The sequence below is a fragment of the Pseudonaja textilis genome, chromosome 3 (assembly GCF_049901715.1).
Source record: "Pseudonaja textilis isolate UNSWEBS1 chromosome 3, rPseTex1.2, whole genome shotgun sequence".
In the NCBI taxonomy this organism is placed as follows: domain Eukaryota; kingdom Metazoa; phylum Chordata; class Lepidosauria; order Squamata; family Elapidae; genus Pseudonaja; species Pseudonaja textilis.
Window position 1 is genome coordinate 146182984 of NC_141992.1, and position 15968 is coordinate 146198951.

General features: G+C 40.2%; 1 protein-coding gene across 3 annotated transcripts in view; it reads right to left on the minus strand.

Moving 5' to 3' along the window:
* DOK6 (docking protein 6) overlaps positions 1-15968 on the minus strand; it is a 229426-nt gene that overhangs the window by 75117 nt on the left and 138341 nt on the right. For all 3 annotated transcript variants that reach the window (XM_087931024.1, XM_087931022.1, XM_026699162.2), the window contains exon 3: positions 9880-9994. In XM_087931024.1, the coding sequence (XP_087787150.1) occupies positions 9880-9994 (115 nt within the window). The remainder of the gene's footprint in view (positions 1-9879; positions 9995-15968) is intronic.

Here is a 15968-nt window from a genome sequence, read left to right on the forward strand (position 1 = left end):
TTCTTTTAAATGTTAATATAAATGAAACATTCTAAACATAGTCAATGTTATGAATTATGCTCATAATCATATTATTTGTAAAATTTGGGTTTAAAAATTCATCAGCAATGTTTTTTAAAAATATATTTATATTTTTTGTATTATAAAACAATGTTGATCTGCTAGTCTCTGTTTAATTATTTCTCCTTCTGGACATTATTATTTCCAAAACTGATGTGTTTGTTTTCAGATACCCTCTTTTTACTGAACTTGATTTGTAATAGCAAATCATTATTTTATTTTTGTTTTAATTCTTACTGTATTTGTGATGCGTAAGCAACTTTTCTTCTTGTACTCCTGCAGCTGCTAGCTCTGGTTGTTCAATCAACGGTCTAGCATCTTGTGGCTCCCTTGTCACCAGATGTTCAGGAAGTCCAACACTTAGCATGGTCCATGATAATATCAAACAGACCCAAACGACGGGTCAGTATAGGTTTCTACGAATTATGTCCCACCATATTGTTTATGGGAGAGATACTTTTCATCTGGCTCCTCCTCCTCCAGTATAGTTAAACTTCTCTGGTCACATGATCAAAATTTGGGCACTGGATAACTAGCATGTATTCATGACAATTGCACTGTCCCAAAGTCATGTGATTATAATTTGTAACCTTCCCAAATGACTTCTGACAGGTAAAGTCAATGAAGAGGGGCAAACTAGATTTGCTTAACGATCACATAATTCACTTAACATGTGATTTGCTTAGCAATCGTAGCAAAAAGTTGTTGTAAAATGGGACAAAACTCATTTAACAATTTGCTTAGCAAAAGTAAAGTTGGGCTCAACGATGGTCCTAAGTGGAAGACTACTGTATATGCATTTTTTACATTGCTTAAAAATTCTATCACAAACAAAAGGAGGGATGTAAATGGAATGAATTAATGAATAAAAACAAATTCACCATTCTCAGCTTATATGAAGAATTATGTAACATTGTTCTATTTTTTTTCTGACAATCTTTTATTTGGAATTTATTAGATCCAAGACTTTTACCAAAGCTTACTTATTCTTGTTTGTGTGACAGTATTAACAATATAGAAAACAAATGGCTTTTCAATGTCAAAGACAGTTCAAGAAAAATACAACAATGCTGTAGAGGCATTTTATACCCTGTATGGTTCCATGCACTGTATACCCTATTTTTTCTATTTTACTGGCATAATACAAGGAAGTAGCTATGGAATTTTTGGAACACCAATAAGCCCAAAGGTAATTTGGTTAATGAAACGTTGCTTTAATCCTTATTATGTTAGACCCCGCCCCCAAGCTTTTAACTCCAACTCTTGATCTGATATTGTTTTTGCTACTTCCTCCTATGTTTTAAAGGGTACCTCACAGAGCATCCAAACCCTAATCTTGAAGTGTATTTTAGTTTTTTAATTGCTACATTACTAGCAATTAAAGGGTTAAAATACAAAAATATTATATAATGCCACTTCTTAACCAAATAGAGAATTCAGTTAGAGAATTCAACCCCTTCTCCTTGTGAAATAACTATTGATTATAACCACTCTTAAGTGGTAAACGAAATAAAACTTTAAAAAGAGAAAAAAGAAAAAAATGTTTTTACAAACTTGCTTTTATTTATTAGGTTAATATTTTGACATCCAGTGTTTAAAAACAAATTCACAATGCTATTCAGCTAACGAGAGAGAAAAACAGAACCTGGTAACTTATGTATAAAAACTATAGTTTGTAAAAGAAAAATACCATGCTCTGGACAGAAACCAGAAAGTGCTGGTCTGTTTTGTAAAGATATGAATTAAAGAGTTTGAAGTTAATATTATTGTTTATAAAACTATAGGAAGATTTGACAGAAGGAACAATATTTTTGGAACCCAGAAATTTATAATAAGGATATAATACAATAATAATAAAAAAGAAAAACAGCCAAATTTATTTTATTTATTGCATTTCTTTTAAATAATTATTGTTATTAATTGCTTATACAGTACATGACACAGTTTTGTTTACTGTCTTTATGAAAAAGATATATAACTGATGCTTCTAATGTAAAGCCAAATACTCTTTAAATAAATACAAAAGGTCTGTAGTAAGGACTAATTATTAACTATCACAATTGCAACACTATGAATAATGCATTTATAGTTGTGCATATTCTACAACTTGAAAATATGATGACTTTTTATTCTTTACATGTTTTTATGATTCATATCATCTTTTCTTTTTATTTCCTTTTCTTCTTGGCTAATTATGAAGCCTCTTTATGAAATCATGTGGAAATATCAAACTGTTTAAGATCCATTTGCTGATTAAGCTTGGCTCTAAATTAAAAAACAAATAAACATGGAATTGGCAGGATCCTTAAGGCAGAAAGGAAACCAATCACTAGATTTAGCCTTCAAATACTCATTCCCGTATTTTTGGCCTTTAAATTGGTTCTAATTTAAGGATCTAAATCCTTTTTTGGTGTTGTACTACAATTTCATACAATTTTCTCAGTTATACCTCTATATTTCAGTTGAACCACAATATGCATTTGTGACACTACATTTCTCACTGTTCCTTGAAGCTTGTCTGCAGTTTAATATTCTTAGAGTCTTGAAACCCTTGGTATTAATAAGACATGTATATATGTAAAGCATTAAAAGAGGTGAATTTTAAATCATGTTAGTGCAAAGTAAGGACTCTTCCTTGAAATATAAGCAAGCTATTCCTTTTGGAAGGCTGGCAAAGCTATTTCTAAAGCCATATCCAGCTGTCTATATATGAGTGTGCACATATAACTGGCAATATCTGCACAGAATGATATAATGACAGGGCCTTGAGTATATTCAGGAAGCCATTTCTTGGCTGTGCTAGTGATTATAGGGTATATTTCTCGACTGCTCTGTTTTAAATTTTGTATTGTTGTAATTGTGTTTATTTGTTTTTGTTTTTTAGCCTCCCAGAGTCACTTGTTGAGATGGGTGACTATAAAAATTGAATAAATAAAATAAAAAGAGAGAACCCACAAGGGGGAGCAGTGAGGCAGTCACTTTTGTGAATAACCTTTAGTTTTTGATGAGAGTAAAATTAGGGATTATGAAGACTCCTAATACTTGGAGAACAAACACACCGGTAAAATCCCATCCAAAATATGTGATATTAAGTATGGGAAATAAGGGGCTGAACCAGGGCTTAGTGCAACAAGGTTTATTTACAAGGACTGAACGTGCTTGCTCAGCCTGGAACTGGCTCGCAGCGAACAGCGAAAGGGCTGGACCCAGCAGCCTGCTTTTATAGCAGGCTGCTGGGGAAACACAGCCAATGAGAAGGGGCAGCTGCCCCTGCAGCGTGAACGGATCTGGGTGGGAACTTCTTCAAGGTCCAGGGACATAACACCCCTTCCCCCCAGATGCGAACACGCATAGTCCTTGAGGTATACGGGAGGTTTGTGCTGACGTCCAGAGCGGCGCAACTCTGGTGTGCTGTTTGGTGGATCAGAGTCCGTCGGTGACTGTTGGCTTGATGATGAGTCCCGAGTACCACCCTCGGTCGGAGCAGGTCCGGGGCTAGAAGGGCTGGACGCTGGGAGTGTCCTCACGCCGTCTGGCTCGGATGGGTTGGACGCTAGGTCGCCGCAGTCAGCATTTGGATTCTCTGGTCCGGCTGAAGGTGTTAGCAGGTCATCGGGGTAGATGTTGCTGTGTGGTAGTTGCAGCGGACTCTCACCGGTCTGTGCCCACAGTCGCGGCTGAGGGTGCCCTGGCGTCTCGAAGCTGGTCCAGATGTCATCTCCAGACCCGGCCATCTTCCAGCTTAACCCGGTATGATCTGGGTCCTGTGATGGCTACGATTTCTCCCGGGATCCACAATGGGTCGCCAGCGAAGTTTCTCGCGAACACGGGTTCCTGCAAGACAAAATGCCTACTCCCGATGTGGAAGCGAGAGGAGATTCAGGGCAGTAATGTGGGTGAAGCCTGTCCAATACAGTTCGCAGGCGTCTGCCCATCAGAAGCTCGGCCGGGACTTGTTGGTTACCGTGCAAGGGGTTGAATGCTGGCTTAACAGGAAACAGGATAGTTTGTGGTGCCAGTCATCCTTGTTGAACCTGGCCAGGGCTTCTTTAGTGGTCCTAACAGCTCTCTCTGCCAGCCCGTTACTGGCAGGATGAAAGGGGCTGTGAAGATGTGACGAATGCCCAGGTTGGCGTAAAGCGACTGAATTCGGTTGACGCTGAATTGGGGACCATTGTCGGAAACAATGGAGTCTGGTAGACCGTGCGTAACGAACAGGCGAGTCAATGCCTTGATGACTGCTTGTGAAGTGGTCGTGGATAGTTGTGCCACATCAATCCACTTTGAGTAAGAGTCTACGACCACGAGGAACATTTTGCCATGCAATGGGCCCGCAAGATCGATGTGAATCCTGGACCAGGGTGCGTTGGCACTTTCCCACTTGGTGCGGGTGGCAATTGGAGGGGATGGACGGGAAACCTGGCAGGGATGGCAGGAGCTTACCCATTTGTTGATGTCCTCGTCGAGGCCGGGCCACCAAATGTAGCTTCGCGCCAACGCCTTCATTCTGACGATGCCCGGGTGGCCCTCGTGCAACGCCTCCAGCACTCGGGTACGCAGAGATGTCGGGATGACCACTCGAGTGCCCCACAGCAGGCAGCCCTGTAAGCTCGACAGTTCCTGTAAGCGGGTCTTAAATGGAGTGAATTTAGCTTCAATGTCACTGCCTGGCCACCCCTCCTCACCCAGTCCAGTACCTGGGCGATCGTTTTGTCCGCTTTGGATTTATTGGCAATATCAAGGGCAGTGATTGGGAGGTCCAGTTGGGTGACTTCAAAAATGGCGTTGACCGGGGCAGGGTCTTCAGCTGGGGCAGGCAGGGGGCAGCGGCTGAGGGGCGTCTGCGTGGGACAATGTTTTACCTGGGCGGTGCACGAGTCTATACGAGTATGCTGCTAGGAAAAGGGTCCATCTGGTCATTCTGGGGGACAGAATTTGAGGGGTCTGCTTGTCACCTGCTAGTAACCCTAAGAGCAGTTTGTGGTCCGTGACTAGCTCGAAAAAGTGGCCAAAGAGAAATTCGTGAAATTTCTTCACCGCTGCAACAGCTGCCAAGGCTTCTTTATCGATCTGACTGTAATTGCGCTCTGTTGCAGAGAGCGTCCTGGAAAAAGCGATAGGGGCCTCGGGCCGTTGGGGAGCCTGTGGCTTAAGACTGCCCCAATTCCGAAGGGAGATGCGTCTGCTGCCAGTACTAATGGAAGGTTGGGGTCAAACTGGATAAGCACTGCCTCTGATGTGAGTAGCGACTTGACTGTGCGGAAAGCGGAGTCTTCTTTGTGTCCCCAATGCCAAACCGTTTTTTTATCCAGAAGTCTGTGGAGGGGTTCTGCCACAGAGGCTTTATGGGGCAGGAACGACGCGTAAAAGTTCAAGAGCCCCAAAAAGGCCTGCAGTTCCGCTTTGGAGGTTGGAGTGGGTGCCTCGTGTATTGCCTTAACCTTGGACTCCAGGGGGTGAATGCCTGAGGCATCAATTTTATAACCCAGAAAGTCCACCTGTCTAGTGGCAATGGCACATTTTTCTTTTTTTAACTTGAGGCCATGCTGCCTGAACCTCTCTAGGACTGCTCGAACTCTCTGGAAGAGTTGGGGTCTGTTCCTGGCCGAGACTAAGATGTCATCGAAGTAGGGTACTACTCCAGGAAGGCCCTGTAAAATCCACTCCATGAGGGATTGAAAAATGCCTGGGGCAACACTTACGCCAAACTGGAGACGCTTGCACCGGAAGGCACCCCTGTGGGTGACAATAGTCTGAAGTTCTGCCGTTTGGTCATCAACAGGGAACTGTTGATATGCTTGAGACATGTCCAATTTGGCAAAGATAGTGCCAGGTTCAAAAGTATGTAATAAATGCTGAATGACGGGTACTGGATAAGCGCTAACTTGCAAGAATTTATTGATTGTGGTTTTGTAGTCTGAGCAAATTCTCAGGCTACCATCTTTTTGAGGGTGTGACGATGGGCGTCTCCCATTTGGCGAAGTCTGTAGGCTCCAGGATCCCTTGTTTTAGTAATTTATCTAATTCAAGGTCTAATTTAGGCCGAATGGCGAATGGAACTCTGCGAGGTTTTAACCGAATTGGGACTGCCTGGGGATCGACTGAAAATGAGATAGGGGTGCCGTTATAACACCCTAACTCATCACTGAATACGTCTGAGTAATCAGCAAACAGGGAGTCCGTGTCAGAGGTTGAGGTAGCATGGACTCCTGTTAGCCCTAAACCGAGGTGGGGAAACCAATCAAGTCCCAAAAGTGTAGGGAGGTTGCCGCTCACTACCACTAGAGGTAGGTGGCCCTTAAAGGTTTTAAAATTAACAAAAAACTTGCCTCTGCCGATTACAGGAATGGTCTTCCCTGGTAGTCCTTTAGGCTAAGCTGGCACTTCTGGAGTCGGTTTCTTGATAGGCTGGGTTGAAGCTCCTTGAGGGTGTTCCAGGAAATAATGGAGAGCGCTGACCCCGTGTCAACCTCCATGTTGCAAGGTTTACCTTCTAATAAGACGGAAAGAGAGATTTTACTAATAGAATAGCAAGTGTGATTAGCGCAGAGGTGTGTGCGACAGTTTAATACTTGCCTTTGGGGCCCGGCATGTGCGAATGAAGATGCCCTTTGTGCTACGTTGTGTGAGGCTTGGCATACTCTTGCAATGTGCCCCTTCTTATGGCAGTTGTTGCAAGTGGCTCCTTTGAATTTGCATGTGGTCCTCAGGTGAGGTCCACCACAGGAAAGGCACAGGGTGATGTGCTTGGATGGCCCGGTGTTATCTTGTCTGGTTCCTGCCTGCAGGCGCCTGGCGTTTGTGAGGCGGTGAATGTCGGCCTCGTCACTTGGGTCTTCCTCGTTGACCACCTCTTCTGAGTGGACGGGAACTGCTGTTTGCTTGGTGACAGGACCTTGGATCTCGGTGGCTGAATGAGATGCCAGCTCCTCTGCCAGGGCTTCCTCGATGGCTTGAGCGAGGTTAAGGTCTTTTTTGGCGAGCAGCCGTCTTTGTAGGTGCAGGTCCTTGACCCCGCAGACCAGCTGGTCTAGGAGCATGTCATCAAGATAGCTGCCAAACCCACAATGGAGTGCTGCAGTCCTGAGAGCAGCCATGTACTGATTGATGCTCTCTTTGTCCCCCTGCTTCCTCATTCTGAAGGTGAAGCGTCTGGCAATCTGTGAAGGTCTAGGAGAATAGTGGTTAGTAAGGATTTCTAACAGTTCTGTCCAGGGGACATTCTTTAACTCACGTGGAGCCACAAGAGCTGTGGCTGTATCGAAGACGATGGCTCCACAGTAGGTCAGGAAATATGCTTTCTTTCGGTGTTCCCCTGCATCAGCCAATCCAATGGCGTCGATGTAATGATTAAACCGATTCTTGTATGATTCCCACTTCTCCTCATCCGGCTTGAACGCTGGGAAGGCTGGATTGGAGTTCATGTTGTGGGTCTACTGGTTAACCTGTTGAGGAAAACGCTCTCTCTCTGGGTAGCAGTAGAGGTTTAGTGCCTGTGCTAGGCAAGTGCTCTCTCTCTCTGGGGTAGCAGTAGAGGTTTAGTGCCTGTGCTAGGCAAGTGACTTCAGCTCTGGGGAAATTTCGCAATTCCCTTCTCTCTCTCTCTGGGGATCAGAAGGTGTTTAGACTGCAACGGTCGTTGGCAGCATCTTTTGAAATTCGCGCCTGTGTGGGCGTTAGCGATTTCGTAATACAACGCTGTGTTGTATTTGAATGTGCTTCAGCTGACAGCTGTTTGAATTTCGCGCCTAAACGGCACGAGCGGCTGTGGCTCGCAGCGTTACACTTCCTCTGTAGCTTATGCTAACAAGCGGCTACAGGCGCTTCTCACTTTCACTAGCTTGTTTGCTGATCGCTTTCTCTCTGGGTTGCGATCAGCGTTTGCTCTATTTTGGCTGATCGCTCTCTCTCTGGGCTGCGGATCAGCGTTTTAGTGATTCAGCGTTCGTTCTCATTTCGGGCTGATCGCTTCTCTCTGGGTTGCGGTCAGCGTTGCCCTTATTTTGGCTGATCGCTCTCTCTCTGGGCTGCGGATCAGCGTTTTAGTGATTCAGCGTTGCAGCTTGCCTCTGGTAGCCATCCCATCCTCGTCGCCAGTATTAAGTATGGGAAATAAGGGGCTGAACCAGGGCTTAGTGCAACAAGGTTTATTTACAAGGACTGAACGTGCTTGCTCAGCCTGGAACTGGCTCGCAGCGAACAGCGAAAGGCCTGGACCCAGCAGCCTGCTTTTATAGCAGGCTGCTGGGGAAACCCAGCCAATGAGAAGGGGCAGCTGCCCCTGCAGCGTGAACGGACCTGGGTGGGAACTTCTTCAAGGTCCAGGGACATAACATGTGATATGTTGAATCTGAATGAATATGAGTTATACTGAGTTATAGTAAATAGCTGAGTAGTTATAAAAATTCAGCTGCTGTGAAAAATACACCAAAATACTATTGGTGTATTTCATACCATTATTATGTATACATTCTATAATGCATCACTGGCTGGATAATTCAATATAATTTTGTTCACCACATTTCAAAATAAAATAAACATAAAGAAACATTCTATGGGCAATCAATATATGAGATGGGAGCTAAACGCTTTATTCCCAACACTGTATTTGACATACAAGTCACTGGATTGAATTCTGGTCCATACATCTTCGACCTGCAGAGGTTGAGAAACACTGCTTTACTCGAATGGGTTTTCAAATAAATGAAAACCTAGTTCTGAGGTACAACATTAGGTGAATAGGTTTTGATATTTATCCTGTTTATTTGTGCCACTGCATTATGTATTTTGCTTTTCAATATTCCACAATTGTTAATCTTTCTTCTTTGTTGTACACTGCTTACTGCAGCATAGAAATGTGAGAAATAGAGTTCTACAACACAAGCACTTTAAATGAGGCTAAATGACAACAGATTTAGATCCTAAAAAAGCCAGTACAATTTCACATAAGTGCATAATAAAACAATGTTATGTGTGTCCTCAAAATATGGTGACAGCCAACAAGCTTAATTTTAGAATTAATGAAGGAGAAGGGAATCAATAGTTGGACAACATGATTGGAAACATGCTTTTGATTCTATGGAAGAACAAAAAGAGTTCTGATTAAGGACCAAAAGAGGAAAGAACTATTACTATCACCTATAGGCCTCTGCTGTCCATTAGAAATATATCCATCCACTGGGGAGAGAGAGAGGAGGGATGGAGAAGGAAGGAGAGGGAGAGGGAGAGGGAGGGAGAGCGCGAGAGAGTGCGAACGAGAGAGTGATGCAAGAGACTATTATAGTATAATTTATTTCCAATGAATACTGTGTTTTCTCCAATGAGAAATGTTTAAGATTTTCCTCAGGAATTATATGACTTGGCTTGTAATATTGGAAAACTAAAGTAGCCACAAATAAAATGAAACTGAATGTGAATTTAACTTGGCATTAGAACAGTTCTTTGTATTCCTCTTACATGGGATTTTTAATATTCTAGCACGTGCCTGTAACAAGCTTAGCAACCAACAAAAATGCACATTGCTGCTTCACTTATAGCTTCCCTGAAGCAATGTTTATACAGCTCTAAAAGTTGCACTGGAAATTTGAAAGAGATGTTTTGTCCACCTGGGGGACAAACTAACAAAAATGGTAAGTAATAAATAAGAACAGAAGGTCTTTAAAAATACTGAAAGAGGGAAATATACGATCCTATCATGCAACAAACAAACAGTCATGGCACATTCCTATAAAGATGAATGATATATTTTAATCCATATGAAGTACTGTTTCATAAGTAGCAAATTTTACTTAAGTTAAAGATATGGTAATAACTGCTTACCTGACTCACAGGCAAATGTTTTTGATGTCTTATCATGAAAGATAATAGCTACTGCATGCTTCTTGGTGTCTCGAGGCAGTCTGGTTATGTTTTTGATGTTGTGTAACTCTGTTACCTTAAAATTAAGGGATACAGAACATAGTCTTGTTTATAAATAGCAGGATAAACAAATAATGCCCCCTCTATTTTCATTATAATCTTTTCCATCCACCAGAGTGGACTTAATTGTAAAGTAACAGTGTATCACTGTAGGAGTGTACAACCCACTTGCTCTGACTTATGCAATTACTTATTTTTTATAAGAGAATTTTTGGAAATAAAACAGATATCCCTATCAATTTTCACAGCCTTGATTTAGAAATTGTATAAAGTGCTTGTCAAAATGTCTAAAATGGCAAATTTGTTGTGGAAGCAACACCAAATAGCTTATGTATTCTGGAAGTCTACTGAAAAATAAAGAGAGCATATCTTTCTGTTATCCATCACACAAATTAACATGACATAGAGATTGGCTTTTTTAGCTTTAAAAAGAATTGCTTGTTCTATTGACAGCCAAGCTTGACTCAAAGTACAAATTTAACTTTCATCTTGAGTATTTCAATATCAGCCATTCTACTAATTCCCACAAAGTTTTTCTCCATCTGCTGAAGAAATAGGCTATCAATATACTGTATAATAATAACAGGCAGGGCCAGGCAAATAGAACTGAAAACATATTTTTCATTAATACTTACAAAAGAGGGAGAGAATAATACAACAATCAACATATGTTCAATAATTTTATTAAGGAATAATTCCAAAATGTGGGTGTTTAGCTATTGTTGTTGTTGTTGTTGTTGTTGTTGTTGTTGTTCCCACCTTTTTGAAGTATACCTTAAGGCAGTGTACATACCTAATACTTTAGCCTCACATTCACTGTATATTGGGTTCAACATAAACAGAGAGCATGTTGAAATATTTTTCTTTAATGCTTTCCATTCAGCAACAGATAGTCCTAACTTAATAATGCTAATTGGAACCAGAATATTGTAGTGGTTGTTAGACAGAACATCATATGACTGCAATGCTAAATGACAGCAGTTATAGTAGTCCTGGTTGCAATCATTAGAATAACTTTTAACTTTATTGTCACTTTAAATGTACACTAATCAGCATACATTAAAATGAAATTTCATTGCATACAACTCTCAAAGGGTGACCACACTGTCAGGTAAAGGCCACATGCTTCTTTTCTTTTGCTGGGCTTGCCTCCACTTCAACTCCCAGCCTGACTATCTTCCCCCACCTCAGGAAGCTACCTTGGCCAGGTGATGGAGGAAGAAGAAGAGGAGGAGGAGGAAGAAAATGGGGATGGTATGTGTGATAAGGCAAGGGTAGGCAGCAGGTAAGGCAGTCAAAAGGACAGATTTGTGGAGAGATAGTCAGGAGGAATTGAAGCACACACTGCAATCCTAAATGTGAGAAGGTTGGCAAATGCTAGAAATTTGACCAAAGGAACAGCAGTTGTAACTTCGAGGACTTGTAACTATCGTTCATTCAGCACCATTGTAACTTTGAATGTTGGTCATTATTAATGGTCATTAAGTGAGGACGACTTGTTTCTTGAAACTGACATTTCAACAATGAAAGCCTTTTTATTTAAAATTGAACTTAATAGGATTCATTTTTTATAATGTATAGAATTGCTCATTTTATTCATGTGATCTAATAAAAATAACTTTAACATCCAAACGTTAAATGGCTCATTCATTGTGTACTGTCACATACACCTAGACATACTCTACGTGGATACCTCCATTGGAATTAGCCAAACTATAGAAATTCTGCCATTATGACAGACATCACGATTCTTGTACAAACTGATTTTACAAAAGACAGATCCACCATTTATCAGTACCTAATACTCCACATCTCATAAAAAAATAATAATCCTCCTGAACACAAATTTCGTTTATGCTGCCTACACAAACTTCAAAGCAGCTTTTAATTTTATATCCCAACTTAAACTATGGGAAAAACTGGAGGTCTCCTTGATTTACTGATGTTTACTTCATCTTTATGAAGGGACCTTAATCAAAATAAGATGAAACTCCCAGGGCCATCTTACCACTGTGATTGAAACAGAGAAAGGTGTTGAGCAAATTTGCACCCTGAGATTAGAGATGAGCCCCATGAAAGCTGAAGCTAGAATGTGGATGACATACTCAACCATAGGCTCAGACTTTTTTTGCACTCAACCCTGCTGATGGAATTAATTATGGAATTAAATATGGGAAATTATTTTCAGACCTCATGTAAAAAAGCACTTAACTTAAAATTTCATCCTTGGGTTTTTCCCTGCAAGTTTTCTACTCAGCACAGGATTTGACCAGAGCAAAGCACTCATTAAACCATGTGTAGCAGATGGGGTGCCACTTGGATCTAACTAGATCCTTAACCATTATTGCTAATGAATCCAACAGATATTCTGTCTCCCCTAGGACATATGTATTCAGAGTTTTTGCAGTGTTAATTCAGCTCCAGAAAAATAAACAAAGATGGCTGGTGCTTTATTTAACATCTTTAGAAACATAATAAGTATATTTTATAAACCAGTTGCTGATTTCTCCAATATGGAGCAAACTCAAACAAAAACATGTTGCAAGTAACTTCAGTAGCATGTTACAAGTGCAGAGCAGAACAGCAACTCAGCTTCAGCTCAAAAACAGACATCAGATTCACTTTAGTTCAACAGGCACGCATTATACACAGCAGAGGAGAGAAGCAGTTTCATTTTCAATAGACAGACCCAGAGCTCAACATAGCTTCAGAGCTACAGAGATTAACACAGAGCCAAGCCTAGGCTACTTCTAGTTTCAGTTTCCAAACAGTTCTCATTGGATGATTTAGTTGCTTTGCCAATTCATTGGCTAACCTTGTTACCAAGCTCTATTCCAGTTCATGAATATACTCTGACAATAAGTAACTAAACTTTAAGTACCCAAATACTATTGGCATGATATCAGATCCTTTCCTCAACTCTCCTTGAAGGCCGATACAGCAAGATTCCCTATTCGGAGATAAAATGCTACTGTGACTCTAAACATACAGAAAGCATATGATTCTCCATTGTCTGCATTGTTGAGTCATTTGTACTAGCCTCACTTTACCACTATTGCATAAATACCCACCCAAGCAGCAGCAAGATAATTCTATATCTTGATGCTGCTTTCAGGTAGTAACAATGCTATATAACATGTAATATTGCCAAGTTCTATGCAGGCAGTGACAAAATAATAGTTTTCTTCAACCAAGCATTCACTAGGTTGCAGGAATTCACTGAGTTGTGAAATAATATATTTATTTACCCTACCTTCAGGGGTGGGATTCTACCAGTTCGCACCTATTCACTAGAACCGGTTGTTAAAATTCTAAGCAGTTCGGAGAACCAGTTGTTAGAAGAAATTACTGGCCTAATCCTGTAAAGAAGGCAGGAAGGAAACATTCTGGTGTTGCTTACAGAAACTGCCTCTCCATTAACCCTTATTACATTCTTGGCAGGACTAGATTTCCTGTCTCAGGAACTTCGCTGGAGTTTTTTTCCCCTCTTTTGCTGGTACTTTGCTTGTGTGGAATGACCATTCAAAGTTACAATGGCACTGAAAAAAGTGACTTATGACCATTTTTCAGACTTATGACTGTGTCAGCATCCCCACAGTCATGAGAGGCCAGGCGAGGAGGTGTCTCGATGTGAGTGATATTGAGTTGGCCACACCCAGCCAATAACATGACCACCAAGCCATGTCCACCCAGTCACATGACCACCAAGCCACACCCACCAACTAAGCCACGCGCACAGAACCAGTTGTTAAAAATTTGAATCCCACCCCTGCCTACCTTTATGCCAACCCCCTGATCCTAGGAGGCTGTTCTTTTCTATTACAAGGTAAGAGAACTTCAAGGTTTTTAAAAAAATTAAATGAATAGATCTAGAGTTGACAGATCCATGTTCAGGGTTATGTATTGGTAAACCAGAACACAAAAGCCCTTCAGAACCGCAAGAATGTGAAATAAAGGAAAGATACATAAATACTTGAAGTGCCATGTTCAAGGCATTAATCCCCCATGTGAGGACATGGGGAAAGAGACAGATTTATGGCTTTATATAGAAAAGAAATGCTGTTAAGTATTAGAGGCATAGGCTGATTGGGGATAGATCCCTCTTATAAAAATCATTTTACTTCCCTGGAATGTAGACATGCAAAAAGTCCTGCAATAAAAACAATGATTACATTGTGGATTTCAAAAAAAAAGCTATCCTACCACTATTTCTGAAAATGCCAAGGTCAGGAAGACAATAAGATTATATATAGAAAAAGGTTCTGAATTATGAAAATTGTCAGGAGGTAAATAGTATCAAAAAAAGTTTTCTGTAACTCTTGTATTTTTTTTTCTGAAATAAGTTGCTTTGTCCCAAGTTACTCAAATGAGCCTAGGACTTTCTTTTAATTTTGAGTCTTGCTAACTCCTTCCTGGGGACATATGTCTGCATCAGCTTGTTAGTGAAATACTTTGCTACTTTCCCCAAACCCCAAAATCTTTAACCTTAGACTGTCTACGATTGACCTCACCCCTTTCCTAAGAGGTCTGTAGGGGGCACCAATGTGCCTACCATCCCTGTCCTATTGTTTCTTTTATTTCTTTTATTTTTCTTATATGTATCTAAGTATTCATAATTATGTTTTTACTTATACCTATTATCTTGTAAGCAATTGACAAAAACAAATAAATAAATAAAATAAAATAAATAAGATGTGAACATAGCTAACAATTCAAATTCTTGGCAGCAACTATTTTATGAGAATTAAACATATATTAGTCATGCTCCAAATTTGAAAGGAATAATGAATTAATCCACAACACTTGGTTTTGGATGAGCATGGCAATATCACCAGAGTGGCCATGAGTTATACAGTTTATAAAGAAAAATATTTTTTGAAGACCTCAGGACATGGCAGGCAATATTTTACAGTAACAAAATGGATAAATCCATTTTGAAAGTATTGGGGGATTGTTGTAGCAAAATGATTGTTTGAAGAAGATGCTCATGTTTTTTAATATGGAAAAAATCATATCAATGAAAATAAATTGCACAATTTTGGATATTCTGGGAATGGTGGATTTCCAATGCTAATACGGGCCAGTGTTATCTGATGCATTCTTGAGCTGGTAAATGACTATCAACATATGAAGTATCTTCAATTCTGATTTCTTACTAATTCCCATGAAAGATCCTCATAGCTGCTCAAATAAGATATTTATTTAGGATGGGTAGGTTAATTAGGTTAGTGAGTAACAGCCTACAAATCATTCATTCACTGACATGGAGCCAATTTGTTTCAACATGTTTCATCCAGATTGCAGCTTTCTGTCCTGTGTACAGGTTTTCAGATGTGGACAATGGGGATGTTCAGCTTTACATGGTCCATAGAATTGAGAGCCTTTGTATAACCAATGACGCATAGTTTGAGCCTGTTCTTTGCCATTACATTGATATTTCAGAATTTTTACTTTTGATCCCTTACATGAATGTGCCATGCTTCTCCTGGTAAAATGTAATTGAAAGGATGCTAAGCTTATTCTTACCATATTATTTCATTACATAAATCTTATTTCTATTAAAGTAATAAACACAATTCCCTAACACTTGCTCATGTAGATTCCAATTCTTAAGAAAAACTGCTACAAAAAGTATAAGGTTAAATAAGACCAAGATGCTTTCCTAAACAGAGAATATAGTTCCAAATCTGTAATACTATTCCTGGCCCACTGGGACAAACTATATGCTCAACCAAGTTTCTTGGTTTATTAGTCAATAATTTCTTATGAAAGATGAACTAAAAGAATTTACTACAAAAATAAGTTTAAAATTAGGATCAAATGGGCTTGCAATCCTAGAGGGAAAATAATTTTAATTCAGCTAGAAATCATGGAAAACTGGAGTTTAATAACTGTGAAAATCACTTATACTAATCATTAATAACAGATCCAAGAAATCTAGGATTACAAATACTACAGTTAAAGCAAGCTATGCTATCACTGTACATGAA